The 15,184-nt window shown below is 37.2% G+C and overlaps 1 protein-coding gene across 2 annotated transcripts in view; it reads left to right on the top strand.

Annotated features, from left to right (window-relative positions):
- serp (chitin deacetylase-like protein serp) overlaps positions 1–14,921 on the top strand; it is a 15,520-nt gene extending 599 nt beyond the window's left edge. Inside the window, exons 2-7 of one of the 2 annotated variants that reach the window (XM_068375377.1) lie at positions 2,234–2,394; positions 7,573–7,722; positions 9,315–9,414; positions 12,320–12,408; positions 12,790–13,019; positions 13,374–14,921. In XM_068375377.1, coding sequence (XP_068231478.1) covers positions 2,234–2,394; positions 7,573–7,722; positions 9,315–9,414; positions 12,320–12,408; positions 12,790–13,019; positions 13,374–14,205 — 1,562 coding nt within the window. In that variant the 3' untranslated portion in view covers positions 14,206–14,921. Of the gene's footprint in view, positions 1–2,233; positions 2,395–7,572; positions 7,723–8,409; positions 8,510–9,314; positions 9,415–12,319; positions 12,409–12,789; positions 13,020–13,373 lie in introns of both variants that reach the window. The other variant, XM_068375376.1, reaches the window with a different exon arrangement.
- Positions 14,922–15,184: the final 263 nt, after the last annotated feature.

Below are 15,184 nucleotides of genomic sequence, written 5' to 3'. Positions count from 1 at the left end.
AAGTAGCCGTAACATTGTCTGCAATGATTTATTCGTTTTTCTTGTCCACCAGGCTTTGAATTATACGCATCTTAATTTAAACATCTATTCAAACGTTCATTTCTAAAAATCCCTTATTGCTAAACTTTCGCCGATTAATGATATTACATGTAAATTATCCAAAAAATTCCACTTCTTTAGGAAAAAAAAAAAAACTCCATTTGCGCGCAGATGTGAATGAAAGTTAAGAAAGTTTCTAACGCCCAACTGCAATCTAAGAAAAAGTCCTAGCCTTTATTGCTTCGCCACAATCACCTGACTTTGAAGCCTATCCCGCAGAACGTTTTTACTATCACTTTTACCTCGTCAGACCACTTTTCTAACCAAACACCTCTTAGCCCCTCCCAGCGGCCCCTGTAGACAGCCACATAAGCCCACTCACTATTAAGTCCAATGTTCTGGTCAGTGTTCTGACTTCTAAGGGAATCTGACCAATAAGTCAGTATGCACTAAATCATGTTTATCCACCAAATAAATGTTTTTAGCATTGCCAGATTACAGTAATGGAATATCTGACCTCTGAAAAGGCCTGAATAAAATTCAGGAACCTTACGAAGGTTTCAGTCCGACAAGTGTTTCCAAAAGAACATTAAAATAACTATGGCATTCCTTCTAAATTTCACTTCCTTCCCTTTTAATTCTTTCTTGGAAGGGGTGTTAGGGAGGGAGGTTCATCAGCGTGAAAAGAATTATTTAGTTTGAAATCCTTATTCATTATAGATCCTTTATTCAATTACCTATTTAACCTCTCTCTCCATATCAATGTGTGCATAGCTCAAAACTCAAATAAAAATCTCTACAAAATATCTTAAAACTAACTTAAGATACATTCAAAGCGGGAAGCCATTATGGAACTTTCTCCAAACAACAATGGTTGGCGCCATCAAGACAGGCAGCCATCGGCAACCGCCTCCTATTTTTTTCTTTTTTTTTCTTTTAACAAATTCCATCACATTTTTATCGATGCAACTACATCCATTACATATTTTACAAGAAAATGCACAAGTAAACCCAACCTAAGGATTTAGATTAAAAACAAAATGACTAAATTTTACACAATTCCCTTAAATCAAAATATACAATTCTCTTACGTTTGTTTTGATGGCATTTTTCATAAGGGCAGGGAGAAAGGAAAAGGGTTATTTTGGATCCCGTTAGTTATTCTAAACATAAAGAGAAAGGAAATCTGCGGTGGCGAGTGAGCAGAGGTGCCTTAACCCACATCTGCCAGGTACGAATTGTCTCTTGACCTCCTTTCCCTAAGAAGCAGGAGGGGTGGAGACAATAGAATGCCACACCTTCAACAGTTACATTTAATATTTTTTAAATATCTATCTAGTCTACAAACATACTGTACCAGTGTAATATAAAGCCGCATAATTAGAACACAGTAATTAACTTATGAAATGGTTTTCCTTTCCTTACTTCTACGAAAGGTTAATTTCCAACACTTTGTAGCTTTAACTTTTATCTATTTATTATAACTTCACCCTCCTCCCCCAAAAAAATTCAAAAGGGGACAAAAAATAATCTAATGATTTCAAATGAGCCAAACCTATAGGTAGACTATTGGCTTCATCTTGCCAAGTCTCTGAATATCTTTCAAGCGTAAGGGATTGTATATAACATGTTACCCTTCTTGTTGAGCACAATATCTATGTCGAAAAGTTATTAAATATGGCCGTAATTTCATAAACAAGAGCCGAAAGGTAATAAAAAAAATATACCCTATATTCGTTGGTTAACTTGGAGGCCATATCGTACTCTCTCTCTCTCTCTCTCTCTCTCTCTCTCTCTCTCTAATTTGATAATGATATGCTTTAGTACCTTATCTTCTTTACTCTTATTTTCCTTGATAACAGGACTTGTTTTGCTGGAATAATTAGATATTCTCTTGATAACGAGAAAAAATATTATTATTATTATATTATTATTAGTATCATTATTATTATTATTATTATTATCATTATTATTATTAATCATTACTATTATTATTATTATTATTATTATCATTATTATCAAGTAATTTCACTCAAAAAGGTTTTATCACGGCACTATTCAGGTAAATCTAAATTAAACCATTACAAATTAAACCTTTCATATAGTTCACCCCTATTCATTGTCCATAAAACCTGTATCAAATAGTGTGATATTTAATTCTAAATTGTTCTTTTCTCTCCTTTTTCCTTTACAGCATCCGGAGAAATAGTGAAACGCCAGGCGGCCACCGTAAGCGAACCCACTGAAGATGAGGCCGATGCCTTCACCAAAGAGTTGTGTCGAGACAAGGGCGCAGGCGAATGGTTCAGGCTCGATCTGAATGATTGTCGTGATGTCATCCAGTGCACAGAGGCAGTAAGTACCCGTACATCACTTCTTGCAATTGATTATAATGATTCATTTCGCTGTAGCTCCTATCACAACTACCAATTATGTTTCCAGGAAACACATTACAAAAAGGACATCTCTTAAACATGCCATACACAATTACATTGCTTCTACGTGCATATCCTAAGTAAATGCAATATATGCTTATGCCACTTTTAGAAGCGAATGCAATTATACAGTCAATACATATGCACACTTTTCTATCTCAAACGCGAAACTTATCTAAAATTTAGAACCCAGATGGCCACCTGAAAAATATAGTAAATTCACACCATCTTCTCTCTTTAGACATTCATGATTTTAAAGGTCACTTGCATGCCACCCAATCCTGGCAGCTCGCCAAAACAGGCCCATCCCAGATCCTTTTTTATTCACTGACCATTACTTCACTCTCCTGAACATACCACTACCGCTACTTACCTCTCTCTCTCTCTCTCTCTCTCTCTCTCTCTCTCTCTCTCTCTCTCTCTCTCTCTCTCTCTCTCTCTCTCTCTCTCTCTCTCCAAAATGTGTAACTATTGATATGTCACTTCTTGTGTGATTTCTTATTTTTTCTACATATAGTTTTGTTGAACGACCTCCAAACAAGATTTGGTTGAGAAAAACTTTTATCTATATTCTATTCTATTTAGTGTCTCTCTCTCTCTCTCTCTCTCTCTCTCTCTCTCTCTCTCTCTCTCTCTCTCTCTCTCTCTCTCTCTCTCTCTCGCTGGCATGTGATATTTGATGTCTTCACCAACGACATTAATAGAAAAATTATGCAACTGCAAGTGAGAGTCTGTCTTGTCTTTTGAAATGCAGCGATTTCAATCACTTTTGAAAGAGGGAACGGGGATTGAGGGAGTGGCCACTGGTCACAGCAAGGCTGCATATTCACGCACGAACACACTCGCCCTCTCTCTTACACAACGCAGGCAACGCATTTTCCCAATAATGATGCTCTTATGTAACAATCACCAAACTGATCATGGGAACTGACAATTAAAACTACACGACTTTCATAAATTCGACGCGGTGTGTAATCTATTCATGATCCTCGGCTTTTAAATTGCCACTAAATTTCTTTAATTATTCAACGATGCAGTAAAAAGGTCTTTAAAGTTCGCATAAGCAGAAGTTTTAATTAAATAACTCAGATACACGTCTCTAAAATACATCATAACCTAATATCGTAAGGATTCCAACCTTTCTGTTATTCTGCACCCCTTGGGCTTTTTATTGTGTACCTCTAAAATTCATGATGAAAAAAAAATGAAATGATATGGCGATATATTTTTATTATTCAATCTCAATGCACATTACGTCATATATTGCGCAGTACTGGTTATTTTCTCAGATCCGATATAGGGTAAGAAACTAAATGGTACGAATAAGGACTTATTTTAGAAATGTTTCACAATTAAATAACGGGCGAGATGACTCATCTCAGGGAACCACTGATAAATGTAAAGGGATTGGTCACAGGGAGAAACTGTACCTGAATGTCCTCGATGAAATGACCTTTCAAAAACTTAGTCTGAAAAGAAACAGACTAACTGGTCCAGAAGACAAGGGCAAGACGACAGCCTAGAAATAGGAGGATATTACGATGAAGGAGTAAAGGAGGAGGAGGAGGAGGAGATCACAAGATGGTCTGATAAAAAAAGAAAAAAAAGGGGGGGAGAAAAAATAGTGAGGCATGTGCACCAGCTCCATCAGAGGTCGTATTGCTGAGGCAACTTTCCCTCCCAGCTAACCTCAAGGTCTACCAGACCGGCTTTTGTGCCGCCCGCAAGGCTTTAAAAGTCCTCTTAGACCGGTGCAAACTTACGCACGCGCAGAATAGACGAGATCTCACGTTATAGTCTCAAAGACGAAATGTATCTTAATGTCGTCCTTTAGCAAATATTTCTTAGACAAAATTGAAGCTTAATTTTCGTTTGGTTAAATGAATACTACATTTCATAGTAACTATCCGAATCTATATGCAAATGGTCTTACGAAAATCTTAATAAAAAAGTATATCAGAGCACCAAAATTAGTTTCTCAGTACTAAGAAATATGAAACCAGTGAGATGTTAACTTGGATACTCAATAAAGAGCATTAGCTTCAGCAAAGCTACTCAACGGAATAAATGAGGTATAGTGCCTATGAATGCGAATAAGTATCATTAATATACTGGGTTACTGTATCTAGGGGGCGATCTTTTCGTGTTTTATTCTTTTAAACTTGTGGCAAATGAAACATCATGGCGAGATTTAGTTTGCATGTCGACCAATGGGCACATTATATAGGTGTCAATCTGTAAAGAATCAACTTGAGGAGACAGACAATGAATTTACACAAAATTCCATTAAAACTCCTTTAACAGTTCTTGAGATATTCTGCTACTGCAGACACTCGCAGACATATATAGGTGTAAACTTAACCTACTTATACGTTATTTGGAGGATAGTCGTTAACATTGTAGTTTGATTTCACCCAAGGAGAATAAATGATTCATTTGTATCCAAAGAGCACGAAATAAACATAATCGTTTAACAAAAAGAAAAACACGAACAATTTTAAAACTGCTTACATTAGTCGTAATGACCTATAAATGGTACATATCAAGTAATACTGTAAGTATTATAAGGACAAAAATCTATATATTTTTTATGTAAGAAACATGCGCACGTCCAATAAGCAGCCTACGGCGTCATTTTCAGTAAGAGAGAAGGCAGTGACAAGTTTAATTCCATGAGAAAAAAAAAATCCAAACCTTTTCATCGTGAGATTCTAAACACAACAGCTGGGTCTTGGTTACTTTCTCTTGCCTTGCGTTCGCTCTCTCTCTCTCTCTCTCTCTCTCTCTCTCTCTCTCTCTCTCTCTCTCTCTCTCTCTCTCTCTCTATGTGAAACTTCCCTTTCCTCTCTGAAGTGATCCGGGATTGACAACGAGCCAAACATATCTACTTTGCTTGCAATGTGATCGTTTTATTCTTGAAAATTTACCCTTGGCAATTGGCATCTGTATAACTTCGTTGTAACTTGTGATATGGAATGTGAGGTAATGAGGGTTGAAATATTCACGTAGTATATCAATTATACAATAAGCATAGAGTGTAATTTTGATGTAAAATTTAAACAACAGAATTAAATCTCCAACTTCATTTAAATTATCTTCTCATTAAATTACAAACCAGCTCGTCTTTAGTTTCTACTAATCCAAAAGACACGTTTGAATACTTTAGAAACCGAGAAGTCTCTAAATCGACCGCCAAGCGGTGAAAGCCATTCTGAATGGCGCCGTCAGATCCGTTCTATTTCTCGTTTGTTTGTTTCCAGTTTTCATTTGACCGTCATAATTGGAACGGGAACCTTGGCGAACTAATTGCCCAAAAATACCATCTACCTGGATACCAAGAGCATTTACCCACGACACTACAAACAAAGACATTGAAACTGATGTTATTGACATACACTTGAGATGAATAATAACTTAGAACCCGACAGAAGTAATGCTAGAGAAGAAAATCAACTATAACTAAAGCGGAGAAAAAATAAATAAATTTAACATATACACATACACACATCATATATATATACATATATATATACATATATATATATATATATATATATATATATATATATATATATATATACACACAGTACATATAACTATACATACAGTACACACACACACACACACATATATATATATATATATATATATATATATATATTATGCTCTCTGGTAGAATACTCCTACAACATTACTTGCTAAACCTACTTCAAAGGCTCATCAGCAGTCTGTCGAGGTTCCTGAGAGCTTAATGCCTTTAGCCTTCATCTTCAAGCACTCGCACTTTACAGATAGCCAGGCCCCTCCTTTCGAATACTTCTTCCAACTATCTATCTGAAACTTTCCAGCTTTGTTCTTTCCTCTCCTTAACACTTCGAAATTATACACTTTTTGAATATAAAATTTCAGGTCTATAGTCTATTGGTCGAAATCACTAGAGTTGTTATCGTGATATCACCGAGTGCTTCTCAAAACAGTTTCAACCAAACAACAGTTTAACCGATTATATAATTGAAAAAGGTGTTCTTAAGTAGCAGGTATCCCAAATTTAGACTAGCGTGCTTGCAAAAGTGCACATCAGATGTGTTACACACAAAATTTCACATCTAACCCGCACATAGAGATGTATTTAAAATACAGACATAGATAATTTCTTACCTAAACACATGATATACATATTAGTATTTGCTCAATTCTATAGGTGTACGCCTTGCACTAGACAATCTATAATGTAATACATAGAGAAACTATCTAAATATCCACATACGAGTTTAAAAACAAACAAACATCGTTAAAAATTCGAAAACAAATTTGTTTTGTCGTTATATTCATGCATTCGGTTTAATTTCGATCCGACCAAAAATGAGCTGCTGTGATCAAAAGGCTGGGAGATTGGCTTGGGGCTGGAATCGACGGAGCTTGATGGTTGAGGAGGGGGTTGTTATGGGGTGATGGAGAGTGGTGGGGGTTTGGTGGGAGAACTGAGTAGCCAACCCCAAAATTCCTTTCACTAAAGCGCAGTGGGTTTTATTCTCCACATTCTTCAAAGCAAACGACGCATTACGAGAACACCTTCCACCGATGTCCTCCAAAGACCCCATTCTTTTCCTCTGTTCTTTAACCTACTCATAATGTCTGTCAAACGTATCACTCACTCACACGCCCACACTATAATGATGCGAACCGACATCCTTTGACGAATAGCTCATTGTTTCAGATATATTTTCTACGAGTAATGGTTTTGTCAATACACAGATTTCTCCATTATGGTGTGAAATTCACATCGATGTATTTTGTTCTTAGCATGACGTTGCGTGTTTACGATTATTGTTTTCTACAAAGAAGGAAAAAATCATGTAATATTTGATGACTTGTCTTATGGCCAAAATATTTGGTTGTAAGAATAATAATATACACACAGAGAAACATAATCGTTAATTTTTTTTTAGTATATAATTATGATAGGAGTTTGCAATTCTATTTCTTTCTTTCGAGAATAACATAATATTACATTTTGTCAAGCTGTAGTTGAGTATTTGTAACTGTCATGTAATATTTATTTCATGCATTTCTAAGGTTTTACTCTTTGAACCGACAGGGGCTTCAGGCGCTGAGATGTCCTCACGGTCTGGCTTTCAACCTGGAATTGCAGACCTGTGACTGGAAGGACAACGTCAAGAACTGCAACCAGAAGGAGAAGAAGAGGGTCGTCAAGCCCCTGCTCAACACCGTCGAGCCTCTTTGTCAGGTAAGAAGTGATTACAAAACATATTACTAGTGTAGAGAAATTTAATAATATTGTTTAGGAAAGCCCATGATATTGTCAACTATTGATTATTCCCATCTAACTGTTAGATTGACTGGATAAATATTTTCGATTGATTTATGATTACTGGAACATTTGGAGGTATGCTCATTTCCAGAAATTATTAAGCAGAGTAAAACTGTAATTAGCCAGTCCATACAACTAAACAAAAAATTATTTTATTGTTTGTGAATACTTGTAAGGAGGATGATTCACTACATTTGTAAGGTTTTTGGGAGATATATTTCAATTTAATAATGGGTGAGAAAGGAGCCAGAAGCAAGTTCATTTCAAAAGAATTAGGGTTGTCGTCATTTCTATAACCAATAGGTGTTAGATTAATGTAAAATAGAGGTGCGAGTTCTAATTGTTTACTCTTATGCAATTTCCAATATCAATGGTCATGCCTTATATAATTTATTATTTAGCAAAACTGTCAACTAGAATTAAAGACTTCAAAATCCAAAAGCATGTCAAGTGTGAAAAGAAATGGAAAGTAAGAGCTGTATTAATTAGCATTATAATAAGATACTTCTTAGGCTCGCAACAAGGGGAAACCTATTCCAACATGCCGTTTGGGAAATTTACACATACTGTATATGTCATGTTTTGTGCTTCTGATGCTCATAGGAGAACCTGCTGGCCTGCGGCGACGGAACGTGCATTGATCGAACCCTGTTTTGCGATGGCAAATTTGACTGTGCCGATGAGTCCGACGAAAACACCTGTGGTACGTCTCCTCTCGCAGGAGCCCCTTTCAATACGGTTTGGGCGTCAGAAGGGTGACGACGCCATGACCAAGATTATGATAATGGCTTTTGGCAAAAGAATATTAATACAAATTAATCATTAATAAATCAAAATGCTTATTTCTTCTGTCGGGATACTTACTTTTTTCAATGGCTGTCGACTGCGATAAAATAACAGTGTCTTTCGTGAGTGACGGAAGTTTTTTGAGGACAAGAAACTTCAAGGACCATAAGACAACATGTTTTTTATCGAAATTGCGTGGAGGTTTAAGCGAGCAACAATTCATTATTACAAATTCATGGCGGGTATGCTTTAATGCAATTTCCTCGGTTGTATTGTAATCTGATCAAAATCGGTAAGAAAAAAGGTTTCTTCAGGTAATTTCAGTTCGAAATCCTAATCGGTAAATCCCAGTCAATCAATTACTTACGATATAGAGCGTACATCATATCAGTTATTAATCCTCCACCTTTTTCCGTTACGTCAATGTCGCCTTTAAAATGTAAAGGAAGGTTTTAACACTCGACACATAAGCTTTCATAATAGATTTGAAAGAATACTTTGGACCACGGCCTATATATGACACTTCACTACCTTGTATTCTCTGTCCTCTCTCTCGACACCTTTTATAACGATTTCATAGTCCACATGGAACAGACATGTATATTTACAGCTCTCACACACCGCTGTCTTTATATGACTTGAAGGAACTTGAGGGGGCTGTAATGAACGCTTTCTTTATGGATCCTCATGACCTAATAGGGAATTGTGACTTGAATTTGCAGGATAGTTACTTGGCCTGCGGCGACGGCACCTGTATGGAAAGGAAATTTTTCTGTGATGGAGAGCAAAACTGTAGCGATGGATCTGACGAAAGCGCATGCGGTGTGTACCCATGCCCTAATAATATACTGGTTTCACGTGTAGCTCCTATACCACAATATCACCCTTCTCAAAACTCAAAAAATACAATTTTCTTGCAACAGGCGCGTATACTGTGACAACACTTTCGAGATTTTGTACAGAATCATGAATTCAATAGATTATTTGAGAATCATAATATAAAAATATATTCGATTATATGAATCATAAATTAACATTATCTTGATCATACCCACTCTTGATTGTAAAGGTAGTTCTTTAATCAAATGCACAAAAACCCAAGTCAACTATTGCCCCTTTAGAATGGCGCACATTTACATTCGTAAACTCTTAAGGACACTTGTTTAAGCTCAACCATTCAAAGCGTATATGCAGCCTGATGCAGTACCTGCTTCACAGTCCTTTAGTTTTACTGTCTTACACTTAACAGCATTAGACTTTCTGCACCTCTGGCTGACAACGCTAACGTTATCTGACCTACTCTCTTCCACTTAGTTATACCCACTACTATTACTATTAGTTACAGTACTTGATGACACATGGAACACAGCATTACGAAACTAGACACTTGTCACTACAACCAAAGAGGGACAAATGACAATTTGGCCATATTCTAAACCAGCACTCAAATTTCGATCATGCAAGTCAGAGGCTTTAACATCAAAATAATAAGACGCCTCTGCAGATCATAACTAACATTTTAGCATTTCAAAGCATGATCAGCCTCACTGCATATATTGAACTTATCCTGCTTATGAATATTCAAGAGATGCTTAGAATATCGGCCGAGGTAAATTTTACTTGTGTTTTTTTCCTAACAATTAAAGCCTTGAGACAAAATTGTTGTCAGTTTTGTTGAAAAAATGAATAGAAAATAAAAAAAGAAATTTCCATAAAAAAGGGGGAATTTCCTATTCTCGAAACCTGACTTCCAATTTAGTCGCATGGAGGCAACTGTATATTTGAAATTATTAACAACCATACGAATGCAACTTCAACCACTATGTTCAGACAATTTCGGCTTCTCAGCGAATGGCTTTGAATTACGTTCTATTTACTTATGCATATTAAAGGTGATTCTATTTGGCCTTAATAACATGCCTAACCATATTCTAACATTGTTCGTCATTAATCCTCTCTAACATATTTTCCCAACAGTTTCAAACTCAAACGGGACATTTTCGGATGACATAACCTTGATTATACGAAATTTCTTCTAAACAGCTAAGGCCTGAATTGCCAAATACTGCAGCTCAACTACAATTACTTCTCATCATTTCCCAATATTTTTTAAAGCCTTATTTCTCGTGTCATCAAAATGTTACCTCTCTCGCTATATTTCTGTCATTTTTGTTCTCCCCCTCTATTCTACTCCGACTATTCCTGCCCCACAAAACTTTCCCTCTTGTTTCCCTTCATCTCGGGTAGCCCTGTCTCGATGCTCGAAGCTTTTACTGCCTCTCCTGAAATCATGGAAATAAGAGAGAATTCAATGAGTGTTCCCTCCCTGTTCTCAGAATGACATGTTGGCCTGTGGAGATGGAACTTGTATTGATAGACAGTTATTTTGTGATGGCAAATACGACTGCGCAGATGAGTCCGATGAGACACTGTGTGGTAGGTATACAAAATAAAGGAAAAGAAAGCTGCCTCATCCAGTTCTCCTATCTGAGCGGCCCTTTTCAGTCCCATTCACAAATCCTTGCAATTCACTTATACCTCAGCCTATCTCCTGTCACAACCTTAAGATATAGAGAAAGAAGTATAAACTTATCAGAGACACAAGAAAATTTGTCTGCCTGTAATTGCAAAGAACAAATAAGACCCACTCCGTAGCATGTTCTGGATGGGATTAGAAGAGCACTAGGAAATTGGATTATCTATACAACTCTGGAGAACAGGGAAGACCTTGTAATTTAGCCTGATAGGAAGATACTCGATCATGAAATACCGTCTTTTGGGATTTCAGGCAAAACAGTACAACAGATGGAACATGGGAGACACCATATGTGGAATGTTTTGTTTATTATGAACATAGATCACCAAACAATTATCATCATTGTCCACTAAGCACCTACTTCATGTTCCCTCCAAGCACACTTCCCTCTGGGCTTATCCAATGCACCTGCATCAAAAGAAAACTATCAGTGGTTTCTTTCTTTGATTCAAAGTAAAGGTCACCGAAAGAAGGGAATTTTCCCTAATTGCGCACAAAGCAATGATTATGTTTTGAAATGCCATTACCTTTTATTTTTACCCCTTCCATTAATATCTACAAACAACCCTTCTATTCCACTACAGTATTATCATTCTATTCCAAGATTTTTTACTTTAATCTTATTTTACTTGTTTTTACTTTGTTTCCCGTTTTTTTTTCTCTTCTTCACACACAACATTGTGAAAGTGTGGCAATACGTAGATATTTTTCAGTCACTTTTACAATTCACAATTGACTAACAGTAATTGCATGATATCCTACAGCATTCACTTGCATGGCCTTTATATTGTATTTAATCTATTAACATTAACAAGGAATTCACTATCTATAATAAGCACCTAGTCTTCTAAAAACACCATCTTCTGAATTGTTAAACTTGTGTGTGTGTTTAGCCACACACGCGATATGTGCATGAATTGATCAATCAAACTAATATCACCCGTTAAGTAACGGATATTTTTTTAAGTAATACTATAATTCTAACAAATAAAATCTTAAAATCATGCATTCATTCTTATTTCTTTTCAATAATATTCATCATAACTACATACTTAACGCATTTATAATGATTTACTCCTATTTTTTGAAAAATAGTCTAGGCTTCCATTTCGTTTATCAGAAAAAAAAATTAATTACTAACAAAATAGCACAGTAAGCTCTTTTCTGATGGATTATTTGCCTCCACTTTAGATATCAAGAGTGATCCCAACAGCGCACCCATTTGCAACCCGGATGAGTGCCGCCTCCCCGACTGTTACTGCTTTAATAACGCCAACGAGGTAAGGAACCTTTTGCCAGCTTTTTTGTGGCCGTTATTGACCATATTACACATCTAATCAAATATTTATGAACAATTCAATTGCAAAATTTATGATTACACTTGCAATAAAAACGTAATTCAAATGTTAATATACTGTTTTGATGTTAATATTTATATGAAAACTATTAAACGTCAAAACAAATTTTTCGTATAAAAGTTTTAATTACAGAAATTAGCATTTAATTCAAATTTCACTTCAGGCTTTAATTCTTGAAGGCAGTAATGAAAAATGCGTACCGTAAACAAATTCATTTTCATATAAGATTGTGTTCGTTTAAATAGATAACGACTCTAAACCTTCAATAGATTATTCAAAGAAATTTCTTTTTCTCGAAAACAGGTCCCCGACAACATGAACCCTACCAATGTACCCCAAATGATCACCATAACATTCGACGATGCTGTCAACATTGAAAACATCGACCTTTACAATATCATTTTCGATAGCCGCTTCAACCCTAACCAGTGCTCCATCAAGTCGACCTTCTTCGTATCCCACAAATACACAAACTACTCCGCTGTGCAGGATTTGCATCGCCTTGGTCACGAAATTGCCATCCACTCAATCAGGTATGTACAAAAGTGGTAAATGCAAATGAATGCATAAATATATATACAACTGCTCTATGCAAGAGCATAAATTTATATAAAAAAAAAAAACTGGCACCTGTGGTTTTTCACAGGTAATTGTACGTTTTGTAACATACTTCAAGACTGCTTTCAGCAGAGAATGCATTTACCTTAGGGAGGATTTAAATATAGACAAGGAATTGCATTTGTTAATCAATGTTTAAAATTATGTATATCTAAATTTTAAAGGGACAAAATTTAACTGAATTCCAGTGTAAGCCTAACGATAAAATACACCCTTTTTATAAGATTGGAACGAAACTAAGTTGATTTCTTTTCTTTTATCTCTTGCAGCCACAGCAACAATGAAACATTCTGGACAAAGGCTTCCCCCGATGAATGGGAACGTGAGATGGCAGGTGGCCGTGTGATTGTAGAAAGATTTGCCAACATCACCGACTCTTCTGTGATTGGTGTGAGATCTCCCTACCTACGTGTGGGTGGAAACAACCAATTCGGCATGATGGAGCAGAATGCCTTCCTCTACGACTCCACCATGACTGCCCCACTGCAGAACCCCCCACTCTGGCCTTACACCCTTTATTACCGCATGCCACACGCTTGCCATGGCAACCTCCAGAATTGCCCCACCCGTTCCTTCGCGGTCTGGGAAATGGTCATGAACGAGATGGACCGTCGTGAGGAACCAACCATTGAAGAAGATTTGCCTGGATGTGCTATGGTGGATTCTTGCTTCTCCAACAAGCCAACAGCTGATCAGTTCTATAAATTCCTCGTAAACAACTTTGACCGCCATTACCTCACCAACCGTGCCCCAATGGGTCTCTACTTCCATTCTGCCTTCCTCAAAAATGATCCAGAAATATTGGACGCCTTCCTTTTCTGGCTGGATGAGACCTTGGCAAACAACCCTGATGTTTACTTCGTCACCATGACTCAAGTCATTCAATGGATGCAGGACCCACAGCCCGTCAGCAACCTCAAGAACTACGAGCCCTGGAAGGAGAAGTGCAACGTAGCTGGCCCTCCATTCTGCTACGGTGGCACCAACTGTGAACTCAACACTGATGAACTTCCCGGTGAGACCCTTCGCCTGGCCACCTGCATGCGATGCCCCAACAGGTATCCTTGGTTATTGGATCCTTTGGGAGAGGGTTACTTCTAAGAGCACTGCTGCTGCATTAATGCTGTCGCCCTGTCCCCTGGTTGAGTCAGGCCCCCTCCTCTCCCGTGGGGACAGTTGTGCTCATCTGTAAATATATTGTTTTATAATTTGTACATGATCGTGTCCAGGCATGTGTAGCCTCATTCCTAACTAAGCAGTGGTTGGCTGGTCAGGGGTGCGGCGGCAACACCACCATCATCACCGTCGCTAAGGCCAAGAAATCAGGTTTGCTACAATGAACTCTGTGCAACGGCCTCCAGAGTTGATGCTGCTGTTGCTGATGCTGCTGCCTTTCCTGTCAGCCTCTATGACAGGTCGGAGCTCATATTGACAAACTATTCCAAATCCCCTGGTAACCCCTTAAATCACTGTCGGGGATGAGCTGGGGCTGCTCTCTTCCAAACCTTGCGGATCCCAAAACTTCCCCCCTTTCAACTCTTATCTCATCTATGGGAATACCGCCGGGGTCCCAATTATATTTATTAGACCTGGAGGGGCCCTCATCACCTTTTTTCTCTAATATCCTCCACCCCCTTAAAAATTACACAAAAACATCACCACCAACCAGGTGGGGGCCATGTGACAGTGCCCCTACCACCTGAGCACATTTTGAGATTTAACCTAGCTGTGATGATCGTTTAGAATTTTAGCGTCACTTGTTTTTACCTTCCATATTATGTTTAAATGTTACCCAAATAAAAAAACATTATTCCTAATATTATCTCATTATCCTTAGAAATAATATACTTCTACATAAAGAAAAAATATAGATGCCCTGTGCATGGAAAAGATATCTTTCATTACCCTACCTCCAACTATTACACACGAAAGTCATACCAACGAACTCTCAATCTTGAATATAAAAAGGCAAAAACCAGACGTACAGGCATGAGAACCACAGTACGAGTATTTATTACATAATGATGAATAATTAACAAATAGTACAACTTCAAAAACTATTAGATAAGAGATCGATAAC

This window comes from Palaemon carinicauda, chromosome 6, assembly GCF_036898095.1.
Source record: "Palaemon carinicauda isolate YSFRI2023 chromosome 6, ASM3689809v2, whole genome shotgun sequence".
NCBI lineage: Eukaryota > Metazoa > Arthropoda > Malacostraca > Decapoda > Palaemonidae > Palaemon > Palaemon carinicauda.
The sequence above is the reverse complement of the archived record's forward strand: the minus strand, read 5'-3'. Positions and strand labels throughout refer to the sequence as shown.